Below are 14,485 nucleotides of genomic sequence, written 5' to 3'. Positions count from 1 at the left end.
TATGTACTGAGAAGACCTAACAGATTCAGCTGCCTCCTTGGAGGACTCAGTCAGAGGACTGCTCAGATTCTTGCATAGTTTTGGGGTGTAGGCAGAAGTTAGATGTTGCCTAGAAGCTCACACAGCCAAATAAGACAAGCATTTGATTTAAGAGATGAAGAGAATCCAAGTGATATTTGGAGATGAACTACAGGCAAGACCTGTTCCAAGTTTGAGAATGAACTTGGCCTATGGCTGTTCTTTATTACTACACAATCTTTCCATGGCCCTGTCAAAAGGCAGTCTTTTTATTTGGCTGCATGTATTTTTTTCTGGGGTAAAAAAAATCTTCTCAATTATACCATGAATAATGCATGTTTCTCAAAGGAAAAAATTTGCCAAATAGGTATTTCTAACTTACCTCTTCGATTAACAGGATCCTTAGCTACATATGCAACATAGTCAGTTGTATCCTGTCAAAAAAATAAGGTATGTACAATGAATGCAAAAAATCTTTGCACTAATCATAGCAAAAGATCACAGTCCTGAGTCTGCCTATTCCTGTGGGCAGAGCCTCAGATGACATGTTTTGCCTTACAGTTACATACTATTTAAACCCCGTACAAATACTTATGGGTTTTGGTACTGATACCACCACTTTGTTTTCTCCAGAGTGTGATCTACTTCAGCAGAACTTAAAAATTTCTTCCAAGACCTTTGAAAATCAATTAAACAAATTCAGTAGGATTTGGATCAGGTCTCATTTAGAAGGAAGGAGAATTACAAGTCTTTGTCCTCAAAATACCCAGAGATTTTTGTTCAGAACAAGAATAATCAAGTGGTTTTGTGGCAGAAAGAATAGGAGTCACAGCCCTGCTCCTCAGAAATACTGAGCAGCATTGTTTATTCATGTGTGACAAGCAGGCACGCTAACGTTACTGATGACAATGCCATACAGCACAGAGATGCTCAGCTGCTGCTCAGCTGTGACAAGCAGTTTCCCAGGACGCTCTCTCCCAGTCCATAGGCTGGTCCCAGCCATCCCCATTGCCACAGGCCATCTTCTTCGGGGACTTTTTGCTTGCTCTCCTGCTCCCCTCACACTCCTCTGCACAAGTGGCACAGACTTTTATCTTCGTGCAGATGAAACAGAAAGACCAGTGCTTCTGGGAAACATGACCCTGCTGGGACATCCGGGAGATGCCATATATCCTTGATGTGATCAGGAAGTCCTGGTTAGATCCAATATTTCCTGACATGCCTGGCTTGTCAGGTATGGCTAAACCTAACAGTGATATATGTAAGATACACTACAGCTGGCTGCATAAATCTACCCAAAGCATTGGCAATTGACATTGGCATTGACAATTACATCAAGACCTCATGTCATAAAAAACATCCATCTACAGTTAAAAGATGATAGACTTATTGAGCTTGGCTTTCTTTAGTGCAAGCACACACCACCACACACCCAAACAAATCACTGTGCTGCATATATATACAACTTCCTTCCTAAAGAGAGGGCAAGGGAAATGATGAAGCCTATTCTTGGTTCTGGTGACAGATATGTAGCCATATCATGCAATGAATTATTGGAAGGTAATCAGACACAGCAGTAATGAAGTTTGTCTGTAAAAAAAGCAGAGTATAGAAGAATAGTCCTAGCATTTTGTCCAGTAATTTCTTAAGCATTCAATGACATAGTGTCTGGGCAATGACTTGAGCGGAAGTAACAATGCATATCAACCAGTAAGCAGATGAGAAAAGAGTTTATACCTATAGACAGAGAGCCTATAGACGTTGCAAATAGAGCCAAGGTAAAGGCCTGTGAGTTGTTCCACAGGTGTCAATACCATTTAATTGTTGCTACTCTTCCTTGCCTGGCTGTGCTGGTTTCTCACTCCATGCTCTCAAATTCTCTGAGGGACCAGCACATGCTGGGCATTGATTCCAAGAGACCACTGGGAGAGAAGAGAGTGAATCTGCAGATGCAAATTGCGCTGTGCTGTTTAGATTTGGGGCCAGGAAACAGGCTGCAGATAATTTTATTTACTAGTACAGACATAGATAATGGATACATTTATGCCTGAGTAAATCATAGATCTATCTCATAGCCAGTGTGGGTGTAAGAGACTGGAACCACCTACTCTTTATTTCATCTAAAGCTCTCAGATTCAAGCTGACTATGACAAACCATTAAGGACAGGCACATTTCACAATGGCTAAATTAGAAGACTCCTATCAAAAGGCAATACAGGGATGGCCTGATGCAGCAAAGTGGCCCCTGACATTCAAGGACTGGAGACAAGTATGAATGAGCTATAATTTTCACCTCAAAGAAATTGCATTGCAGTGTTAAAATTTCAAGGCAGGGCTGAAACTGAAAAAGTACTGCCTTCAGGGACCTCTGAGAGACCTGCCTTATTAGATCTTATGAGATCTGCCTCTCTGAAATTTCAACAGGCATCTCCAAAACCAGATGTCTTGTCTAGCAGCCTGGAAACAGCTACCCGAAATGCCTATGGATGAAAAATATTTAGTGTATCATAAGGAGGGGCCGAAGAGAGGTAAAGCAGATTCAGAACAGAGTCTTGGAAGTGAACTAAAAGTGATTCTGAAATGGTATGTAAAAGGATTTGGTGGAGTGACTTTCAAGCTCCCATGTACTGACACAGCCAGAAACTCTCTGACTCATTCAATGGGGAATATTGCAAAAATATATATGGTACTCAAGCTGTTCTCCAAGACTTTGGAACACTTCTCCAGTGGATATATTTTGAATGACGGAGGTAATTAATGCTTAGGCAGTGGGACAAAAGATGCAAACTTAATTTCTGGTGTGAATGTGTGGCAGATACCCAGAGCAGAAAAGTGGATGGGTTGAGAAGTGGCGCAGCGTCACTTCTATAAAACAAACTTCAAAATTCAAAATAAGGGAGTATTTCCTGAAGAAACAAGGGCACAGACATGGGTTCCTGTTTCAGTATGGCCTTCCTCCATCCATTTTAAATCTCATATGAGGAGATGAGCTTCTGGCTGGAGCCCAGCTGGTTTGGGGGATGCGGTTTGGTGGTGGCAATCTTCCAACAAGTGGAGATCATTAAGGGCTGATAACAGTTATGTCTGGATGACCCTCAGATGGGTTAATAAAGCTGTGACTTAAATCTTATCCTTGCATCTTATCTTCTTACTTGTGCACACAGGACAAAGGAATCATCTGCTTTATGAACAAGCTTTTGATTTAAAGTTGTGCCAGATACTAGCCCACTGAGATAAGCCTGCAGAGCGTCATTAGATACTCATACCTACCCTCTCCACCTCCAGAATGAGATCACCATGCTGTGGTCTTATTGGGAATGCATCTTTAAAATTTCACTGTCTCTTGTAGGCTCCTTTACACCATGCAATTTGATTTCTCTGGTAGCTCACTGACTCAGTAGCGTGATTTTTATCTCTCTAAAACATTTGGAAGAGCTTGTTTACTCCAAATCCAATCCCTACTGCTGCTTCTCTCCTCTTTCCTGGTAAATCACTCTATCAGTGGGCAGTGTGCAATGGTGTTTCCAGGACTCAGCATTTGGGATGGCAGATGGGGAGCGAAGAATCTTCTTATGGAGGCAGGGAACTGTGCTAATCACTCCTCTGCCCACTTCAGGAATTGTTCATTTACAGCATCCATTGCAATCTGTTTGATTTCAGAGCTGCTGTTGATGCATTTTTTGTTACCCAAATTATTATGATGCAGTGTCCTTTTCCTTTCTGGACCTGAAATGAGCTCAGGGGAGCTATACTAATACTGAAGTTTGCCCTTATGTTTTCTGAGGATAGAAAAATGAACAGAAAAAAGTGCCAAGGATCTTCAAATTAACAGAGCTGAAATAAGAGAATTTAATTCACAAAGCAGGCTAGAAATTGCCTTACCTGTAGTACATGGCTGATAAATGACAGTTAATCATATGATGGAGGAATAGGCAGATCCATTCAAATAATCTAGGTTTTAAAGCTTTCAAACTTCTAAGGTAAGAGGTGAGCAAAGTCTCTATTTTATAATTCTCCCATTGCTGGGTGACAAATACTCTTTAAGCAAATTTAATATGTCTTTGGATGGGCTGCTTGTAAAAACAGGGAAAAGCAAAGAAGTCTGCCCTTCGATCTAAATGAACCACGTACGTAGCTGTATCTGAAAGTTTCGCAAAACTAGAAAGATCTGGGCTTTTCCTGAAAGCCTGTCTTCAAACTGCATAAGTGTAGTGAATATACCTGAAGGCTGTATTTAGCACAGTCTTCTTAATGTACACTTAGAGACAAGAAGAAAAGAAACAAATGCACACATTGCTATAAATATAACTGCAACATAATCTATTGCCATTAAAAAAAAAAAATAGTCAGGACAAAAATTCACATGATACCCATAGGAACATACTACATTACTCTGAAAAACAGAGCCCTGCTTATCAGTTATTATACAAATGCTCACAGCTATCCGATTCTTTTCATTTCAGTCATTCAAAAAGGAGGATTTATGACTGCTTGTCAGTTGTTTCCTCCAAAAAGAGTTTGATGGCAACAATCAAGGAGAATTTATGAAATAAGAAACAGGAGCTGCTTGTCAGTTGTTTTCCCCAAAAAGAGTTTGATGGCAACAATCAAGGAGAATTTATGAAATAAGAAACAGGAGCTATTGTGGTTATATTTTTCTTTCAATAAGCTATGCAATAAATTTTGCCACACAGCCCTCATAAAGCAATATCTATGTGGCGGAAAGCTTTAAAGAAATGCTTACCGGGTCACCTCCAGACGCAAAGGAAATGGATTGCATATGGTGATTCGCTATGATCTGTATGGATTAGAAAGAATATGTGTGAGTCAGTAGATTTTCTTACAGTTCATCCTTTTGATTTCTTTTTTGGTCTGTATGGGGGTGAAAATCCAAAACCAAGATCAAAATGACCTCTGCATTTCACCTACAAGGAGTGCAAAGAGTAGCATGATAATATAAACAAACTTAAGGATTGATATATCTATTCTATATTCTTTAAAACCTAGAAGCATACAGCAAAATTGCTAAATGTGCTCAGAACTCCAGTAAATCATATAGATATGTCACATAGTATATTCAGAGAAATTTTCATCTGCTAAAACTCACTTTCTTTATTACAGATAGTGACGAATGGAGCAAAGGGTCCTATTCATCAAAGTACTTTTCTGCTGATGCTGCTCTGGTGAAATCAATGAAATCATGCCAATCTGCACACCAGCTAAGGTTTCTAACATTGCTTCCCACACCTACTGCATCATTTGATGTTTCAAACACCAACATGTTCGCAATATGCAAACAGAATTTTGAATCTAGCTGCAACATAGCATTGTGGACAAAATCTCAGGCATTCTTCAGGGCATTTGAAATTCAATTTGCTTATGTACAACTTGAACTAATATGATATATCCCTGGAAAGAGACAAATTGTCATGAACCTCTAATACAAGGAGAACAGCTCTGCTTCATTGCTATACTGAGATTTAACTTACGAAATCTTTCAATAATGAAATCATGTAACAACCAAGAAAGAAAAGGTCATTTGAAAGAACATTTCACTTGATCATTTAAGTCACAGACAGACACCACGCTAAGGAATTTGTATGGTATAGGACAGGTCCCTTATTTAGTGTCCCACAGCATGTGATAATAGTTATCTGGATCTTAATTGCCCACTTTGGAGAGGGTACCTCATAGTTTAGAAAACTGTTTTGGAAAAAATGGGACTACAAATATATTCTCTGGGATGTTTTCCCATCCTACATCTTAAAGACCTGAACTAGCAACTATCTTCCTTGGAAAGAGAAAAGCCTGACTTGAGTTTCTCTGCATCTTGCTGTTTCACCAACTCAGAGAGTTCACAAATATTTGTAGTGCTTTTTTCATCTAAAGAGTTCTTCATTTTCAATACTCCTGCCTGTCCCACAGCAGCCTCTGAAAATACAGTTAATTTTTAAGTTTTCAGCAGTTAATTCTTGTTCTATTACTTGTCAGCGAGGATTTCCTTCTCTTTTTCCCATAAAGAAGTGAACACAGTGATAGAGATTAACTAGTGCAGATTTGTTACACATTTAATATTGTCACTATCTTGAATTGTGCAAATAACTTGATCTTTTAGTTCACCATCAAAAAAAAACACAGGAAAATTATTCCAGATTGCCCCTAAACTTATTTTTCCAAATTTTGAGAAAACTTAAAAGTGCTTAAAACTGCCAGTTCAAGTTGGACCTTTGTTTTGTTTTGTTTTTTTTTAATTCCACAGGTAAACAGTTTAGTTTAGTTTAGTTTTAATCAGGGTTATTTCCCACTCCCTACCGCCCCCCATATCAAAATACTTAAATAAGTATAATAAGCAATTACCAATAAGTATAATAAGCAAATTACCAACACCTTGCATTGCTTAAAAAAACTATTCACTAATGTTAGCACATAGTTTAGGAATATTCTAGTCTACCCAAATCTGCATTTTAAACAAATAAACAAAACAAAATCAACTTCCACTCATCCTTGCTTAAAATGTCTACAAAACTGTTGCGTAGGGATACGTGCAATTGCCCTCCTGCTACCCCAAGGTACAAACCCCATGTCTTATCTTTTCTTTCCTTCCAGCCCCTCTGGGAAAAAGATGCTATTATAGAAGTTTACAGCCATCTTCCTGGGTGGGGGCCCAAAGGGCAAAGCTGCTGGGCCAGTCTTATTTTCAAATCAAATGCTTGGCACAAAGAAGAAACAAGGGAGACCACAGCCAGACTGGGGAAATCTGAGAAACCAGATGTTTCCCAGGCCTGCAGTACTCAGTCCAAACCTATATTAAAAAGAATGATGTGAGAGAAAGATAAACAGGTTTTTGAACTCAGAAAAAAAACGGCAAAACATCTCAGGGAGGATTCTTCCCTGGGTTGAATCAGTTTAACTCCATTTCTACCCTGACATTAGCTAAACACAAGGTGATTTTCAGGGTTTGGCTCTTTTTTGGTATATGTAATTTACATCAAGTTCCTGTGCTTCTGACTGGGAGCAACTGTCCTTAGGAAAAGCACTGCTGTGTATACACCATTAAAAGGCTTCAAACTACTACAGCCAGCCATAATGCTGCTCCCACAATCTGTGCTTACTGCAGAAGATTATGATGTTTTCTCAGTAAGGATCAGAATGAAGATAAATCAATGAAAACATAATAATAAACAGTATGCTTTTTAATAGACAGTGTATGTATTCCTTCTTGTTCTTTAATCCTGATGCTCCTAAGGACAGCAGGTTGGTTTGTTTTTTTCTCTCTAGCTGTATCTGGGCAGAAGTTGCGTGCCCTAACGCAGTATGTGGCTCACAGCAAATACACAGCAGTGACTACGCATGTCTGTCTGCTTTCTCTTGTATACATATACCCTGAGCAAGGATTTTTCTCATCTCATACATCATTCACAACCCACTGCAGTGATTCCCCAAAGTCTGTCTGTACCTTCAGCACAATGAAGAAGAAGAAATGGGCTACTTGACAAAGGCTGCCTTGTCTCTCTAGAAGACTGGCATTTCACTGCACTGCAAAATCCTTGAGGCTGTATTTTTAGCAGCACCTCAGGAACAGATTGCCCTTAAGGCTCTAAATGAGAAGAATGACAACAAAATTGGGGATGTGCATTGAGTCCTTTAGTCACTTACTCCAAATGTATTGCTTTTAACACTCTGAAAGTTAGTAGTTGTACCCAACAAGAACTCCCACGACAAGAAAATGCCATTTCATGTCATAAGTCTTTTAAGAGCAAAGCTACCTGAAACATGGAAAGAAGAAAATAATTCATCAGAGCTGTGTTGAATACTGGAATAAACTATGACTCCTACTATGCTTTACATTCTGTTTTCATTCATTTTATAGCCGCTATTGTAGAATAACAACTGTGAGCAACTGAGTATTTTTGCAGACCGCAAATAATTTTGCAGTTGGCTGTTTATCAAAAGCCCCACCAATTAATATGGCAGTTACACTCACCTGTTTTGTATCCGGAGTCATTAGGTTTAAGCTGGTGGTGGAGATATTCAGCATTATGCTCATTCCTGCAAACTGAAGATTGCTCTTTCCCAAGATGCTAGAAAGAACTTTGCTTGGTGGCTGTGAGGTGGGGGGAAAAAAGCACATTTTTGTTCTCTCTTTAATTGGGATGACCTTCATTGTATGCAGAGTTAGCTGCAATCTTAAAGGTTTCTAAAAGTTACTGACTTTTCAAAGATCATTTCATTGCAACAGCTGTTTTCCTCTGGAGATAATTTCTCACTTATACTAATACTAGTAAGACTGATAATGCAAATACTAATAACAATAATAATAATGATGATAGCAAGGCAGGTATTCATCCACTCTTGACTCAACAAAATAGGGTTTCTGTGAGATACTAAAGTCTAATATTCACCAAGGGACCACATGAGCAGACTAAGATTAATACCTTAAATCAGCATCTTAAAATGGCATTTTCTTATTCTGTAAAAACAGCCTCAACTCCTGAAAATAAATCTGTTGTTTACTCTGCATCTACTGACTGCTTTGCTTCCTTCCCAAATGGAAAGTGGGACTCCAGTGATACCAACGGAATACTCACAAAAGGGGGTACACAGTGTTATTATGCTTATTGACTTCTCAGCAGTAGGTAAAAGCCCAGACTTAGGCTAAAATGTCTGTACGCTGGGCTATTAAAGATTACACCTAATTCAGAGAATAAGTATAAAGTGTGGGAATGTATCGAAAACGATGCTATAACATTGATAACTTTTGTAGGCCTTTCAATAGATCTTAGGAGGCTCTGTAGCAATGCAAGTTATGTGGCCAAAGCAAAGTTTACAAACTTCTCACCTCTGACAGCTACAAGGAACTACACAGCTTCATGAGAGCAGCCTCATTCAGGTAACCACAGCCCGTGCAAAACCAGGCTGCCCACCAATAACAGACCAAGTCCTTCCACTTGCTGTACTTGCACTGGTGAATATTTATGCTGGTCATCAGGATACAAAAAGCTGTGACTGGAGGCAGTGTTCTTCTGCCACTGTATTTGCATTTGAACTAAGCTTGTCCCCAGGAGGATGGATACACTTGTGATTCTTTACTCCTTAAACCTTACATATACTCAGTTTTAGCTTCTTTTCCTTCTGTTTAATTGATTAAAAATACACTACCTACACACTGTTTGTATGTAACATTTGTGGTGCACTAATTTAACTTTGGCATCTTATTTCACTAACTTCTCTTTCAAACAAGCCCTTTTTAATATTGTCGTTTCTTTTCTTTCCTTAAATCCTCTTCATTGCAAGCTCATGCCTAAGGATCACCTGCCCACAGTGTCAGAAAAGTGTGAAAACTTGGCCTCAAGAAGCACATGTCACCCTAATCAAATTAATAAGCCACTAGTGGCAAAACCACGATGAAGGCAGAGATTGGCAAAAGATATCTGTAACAATTATCTAAAATTTTGTTACTTGCAAGTTTTCTTCTCAGCCAGTAAACTTACTTTAAAAACACTATTTCTTGTTAATAACTGATAAGCAATGTTGCTTCCAAAACAGCAAGGTGTCCCACTGGGCACTTGGGACCATTTAACCTACTTTTCCAATGATATTTTGCATCATTTTGCTTTTCAAGGAAAAAGATACTTTCCTCTTCATTTTCAGGTTTAAAAGCAAAAGCCAGAGAACCTAGGAATACCAATGTGATACATTTGTTGGCAGGAGGGGAAACCACAACTTTAATTTCTGAGACACTCGCCAATCATGCTGTAACATATGTTGTCATATATGCCTTATTTTGCCAGGGGAAGAGTCTCCATTGCAAACAATTGGCATTTCATCCCATTCCTTTCTGCTGGGATTCTACCTAGACAGTGGAGCAGCTGGAGAACCAGACAGATCTTTTCCTTCACCTGCTTGTTCTCCTGTGCCCAACAACACACACAAGGGCTATAATTCATTGCTTTCTATGCTTCTTCCCTTAGAGTCAGCATTAAATCCCAGCTTTGCTAGCAGGCCCCTGGAAGAGCAGGCAGTGCAATCCTGTTGATAGCCATCAGTGTAGGAGCCGAGACAAGATTCCACCCACTCCTTGCCTGCAGATCCTAATGCCTACCACACAAGTAAGAATACAAGCATGTTGATAACTGTGTCAGGCCAATGCCCGCTGGACCTGCCATCAGTGCTGGCCACTGAGCATTGGAAACAGGTGTTTATGGAAAGAGCATAGGGAAGAGATGACCACCTGACGTTCTCTCCATTTCCAGAAATTGTTGATTTCCAAACTCATTAATTGTCACTGGTAGAGCTATGCTCCAAGAACAGATCTAATCACTTTCAAAACTGTTTATGTTTCTGGCCTCTGCAATAGCTTCAAGCACCTATTTCCACAATTTACTTATGCATTCTATGAAAAGGCATTTATTTTTGTTTGTTTTAAGCTGTCCACCTGCAATCTACAAAAGAAAGAAAAGGCGGAGTTTCTACAGTAGGAACATAGAGGCAGGCCACAGTCTTTTCCCTAGATGTACTCGAACTTCTAGAAGCCTATAAAAGCAAATCGTGATCCAAGGGCAAGAGGCAACATACAGTAGGTGAAAACAGCCAATACTTTAAATTATCAATGATCTGCAATTCTCAGAGCTGCTATAAAGCCACCTGCCTGCTGTGTCTCATCTCCTCTGTGTTGAACTTAGAAAAAACAGTCAACTGTACCACAAGAAAAGAAAAATACCTTTCGTTTCTTGAAGGCTCCTTTGGTACCAGGTACAGCTTCACAAACACGACTGATTGCTTCCCTGAAGAGACAGAAAAAAGCTTTATGTCGAACGTGTGCGTTTCTTCATTATACTTGAAATGCACTGGCAGAGGACAGCTTCGGACCATATTTCTGTTCACAAGTGACGATAGTCAGCAAGTCAGTTAGCTCTCTTCTCAAGGCAAAAACAGGTGTCAAATTTAAGTTACTTCAGTGTGAAGTGAAATACAGTAAATAGTCAATGTTAGTTTAACAAAGAGTATCCTGAGAACTACAAAAGACAAAAATGTTTTCTTGCACTATTAAAAAGACCTTTTCTTATCATACATCAGAATATCTGTCTTAATACCTTCTTCCATGCCTCATTTTTATACCTTATTAAGCCACGAGAAATCAGATCATAAGACATGTCTTTAATCAACATTGCTTTACATGTTTCTTGTAATAAGGGACAGTAACTATCATTTTTCTCACTACTATACTGTGCACTTTTCCAGTTGGAGCAAAACCACCTGGCTTTGAATAATATCAGAACCCTAAAATATTCCTGGTAATATGCATGTTTTATACGATACAATCTACAAAATTTTAACTGATTTTTTAATAGAATCTGAATAATTTATTTGTGGCTCTATTTTTACATTGTAAGCAAAATTAATGCCATTAACATTTTGCTTCAGTTTTCTAATGCGGCTTCATTCTTCTTCTCATCCTACTCAGGTTGAATGAAAGAATTGCATGTTGAAAATGAATTTGGATTCATAATCTCTCTTAGGAGAGTAACTGTGTAGTACAAAAACTCTTGAAATCATATTGCTACAAACAAATCTTATAGATCCTTTCAGTATTTAACAACTTATTAACTGAATAATCAATCTGCTCAGTATTTCAAATTCACTTCTGTGCATGCAGAGACCTTCCTGCAACCATTAGCTACAAAGCTGTAATAGACCAGTCCTGTTAAAACTGTAAGACTGAATAGTTGCACAGGCATGAGTAAAGGTGACTCCAAACTTTAACTGTTTTAAATATAGATTGAGACTAACAGCACACTATATTTAGACCGAAAGACATGCAAATTACATGCACTTTATGAAAGAAATAAAAAAACACACACAGAATGGGAGACAATGACCTACAAGCTAAATAATAGCCAAAATCATCAAAACTTTGAAACATCACCTTGATAAAAAGATAAATTATTTTAATTGTATGCCATGTGCAGGATGATATTTCAACTACGTGTTAAGTGAAAGCACAGGATCAACAAGTGAGTCAGAAGACAAATGTCATATACATATTAGCATTCAACATATAATGGCTCAGCAAACGTCACAGATTTATCTGGTTGCAATCAGTAATCACTATATAGTTATGCCTTGGTTGCTTTTACCTAGGGCCCAATCCAAAGTTCAAGTCACCTGAAAGAATCATATTAATTTATTATATTTGGGTGGTGTATTGTTGTGGGGGTGGAACAGCCCCTACAGCAGGTTTAAGGTCCTGTCATTCTGAAGAATCATGAGGTTTATAGCAAATGATAGTAAAAAAAGCTTTCAGTCACACAATCCTTTCATGAGATCCAGAGGAGAGCTTGTTTGTTCCACAGCTTGTATTTTTCTTTTTTTTTTTTTTCTTTTTTATCTCCCCAGCTACAGCTGGTCATCTATTAAAGTTGCCTCTCACTACAAACCCTGCCTTGCACATGCCCTCAGACCATCACAGCTAGAACCGCACATCTCACAGCTCAGCACTTGTGTTTAGCTCCTGCACTTACCACAATGCTTCTTTGACTCCAAACAAGTGTTTTAGTTAAAATAGCTACTAACTTTTCTTACAGAGCAAGTAAAAATTGCATGGTTTTAAGGAGCAGCCCTGAGGCACCTCTGAAACACCATATGGCAAGCATCACACTTTGTGATCATCATGATACTGAGACATAGGTTTCTCATGAAAATATAATCAGGAAAAAGAAATACTATTCTTCTCCATTAAAAATGCTTTTATTTGATTCAGGAAAAGCAAACAGCCATTGTGTCATACAGAGCTATCCCCTCAGCCTTGCCACTGAGCTTAAGCTTCTGGTTTCCCATCACTTTCTTGCACCAAACCAAATCCTTTGCAGGCAATGGGGTGGGAAGTCCAGGTCCAGGTGTGCCTGAGCTTCCCAGGCATGTTGGCTGCAAGCTGCTGACACAGAGGCATCACCCGCACTTCATCCTCTTTGTCTCCTCCCGTGGCCTGATTGGCGCACTGAGATCCCTCATAGGTTTTGCCTCTCACAAAAAGGATTTGTATTTCAGACATACGAACTGTGCTTGAGGGGTAAATTGCCTGTAACTTCCTCTCTCTTACTATTTGCATCCACCATCTTCTCTCTCTCTAGCAGCAACATGGAGTAGGTAGGAAGGCAATTTGCAGGCCACCACACCTGACAAAAACAAACAAACAAACAAAACCAAACAACATTTACAAGCTTGTTATTTTTCTGGTGCAGGGCTGGGATTTGTAGTGGGTTTTGCCTCTTCTGCCTGTCAGCTTCTGATAATCAGACATAAAGCGTGTTACTCAATAGACCCATCTGACTCAAGGACCTTGTTGATCAAACTGCCACTTAAGTGTAGGAGAGGAAATGCACCACTGAAGAGGCTGGAGCCCAGGCCTGAGGGCTGGCAAGGCAGCCTCAGTTATTGTGTGTGTGCCCTGCCTCGGCAGAGCCGGCAAAGCAAGAAGTATCTGAAAATCTAGAATATATTAATACATCCTCTCGCTCAGTAACAAAGTGCTATAGGTTTTCCAACCACCTGCCTTCCTTTTAGTAAAATATCTTAGTTTCACCAAACTTGATGTTCTTGAAGTCTGCAGGAAGACTGGAAGTGGAGGGAAGGACCTGAGAAAGGTTGACAGCTTCTTGAGATACAGGTCAGATGAGGCAGGATGTCTGAGTGAAAAAATGACATTCTTTTGAGTTTGGTTTTTGAAACTCTGTGAATCCTAGATGTGCTCAAGAAACTGCAGGTTTTAAGTTAGCAATGCTTTTGGTGAAAATGCTGGGAGCCTCAGAAAATATATTCATAAAGCAGTTCTGGCTCAGCAAGGTCAGAGCAGCCTGGCAGCAACTTTGTGTACCTGCAACAAAAGGCACAGTACTTTTCCCACCTGGGAGTTAAAGAGTCTTAAAGAAGTATCTGATGAAAACTAGAAGAAAAAGGATGGCTGAGTATCTGCCACCACATTGATAGGTACTTTTTCCAGGGGAAGGTTCCTGGATCTCTCTGCTCAAATATTCTAGATCATCGGGGGCAGGGGGTGGAGGATGGTCAGCGATGGTCATGAGGAAAAGACATCCTAAAGACTTATTTCCAGTTTGCTTTGCCAGACAGCACAGGGCAGACATAAGCTTTTTTTTTTTTTTCAGAAAATTGAATTTGCAAATGCCTCTTCAGCACTAACACCTGAGCCTCAAATTAAGCCCGGAAATAGATATTGCTGCTAGGTTGAGAGTGCTGTTACCCAGCTTGTGCATGCAAACACTTGTGTAAGGAAGACAAAAGCAGAAGTTCTGGACACATCTGCATGGCTAAACAGTTGCACAGAGTTTGGTAAAGTTGAATGCAACTACAATTTCTTCCTTTCCAGTAAGAAAGTTATCCAGCATAAGCACACATTACACCTTCCTAAGCCACATGCTGTTTCATGAGCTATGCTCAGATAAACACCGGT

The 14,485-nt window shown here is 39.4% G+C and overlaps 1 protein-coding gene across 8 annotated transcripts in view; it reads right to left on the bottom strand.

Annotated features, from left to right (window-relative positions):
* The window catches only part of SHC3 (SHC adaptor protein 3), a 64,881-nt gene that overhangs the window by 18,952 nt on the left and 31,444 nt on the right, over positions 1 to 14,485 (bottom strand). For 7 of the 8 annotated variants that reach the window (XM_021300660.2, XM_021300659.2, XM_021300658.2 and 4 more), the window contains exons 5-8: positions 10,739 to 10,802; positions 8,003 to 8,122; positions 4,763 to 4,816; positions 401 to 452 (exon numbers count right to left, since the gene is read on the bottom strand). In XM_021300660.2, the coding sequence (XP_021156335.2) occupies positions 401 to 452; positions 4,763 to 4,816; positions 8,003 to 8,122; positions 10,739 to 10,802 (290 nt within the window). The remainder of the gene's footprint in view (positions 1 to 400; positions 453 to 4,762; positions 4,817 to 8,002; positions 8,123 to 10,738; positions 10,803 to 14,485) is intronic. The other variant, XM_065045774.1, reaches the window with a different exon arrangement.

This window comes from Columba livia, chromosome Z, assembly GCF_036013475.1.
Source record: "Columba livia isolate bColLiv1 breed racing homer chromosome Z, bColLiv1.pat.W.v2, whole genome shotgun sequence".
NCBI classification, from domain to species: Eukaryota; Metazoa; Chordata; class Aves; order Columbiformes; family Columbidae; genus Columba; species Columba livia.
The sequence above is the reverse complement of the archived record's forward strand: the minus strand, read 5'-3'. Positions and strand labels throughout refer to the sequence as shown.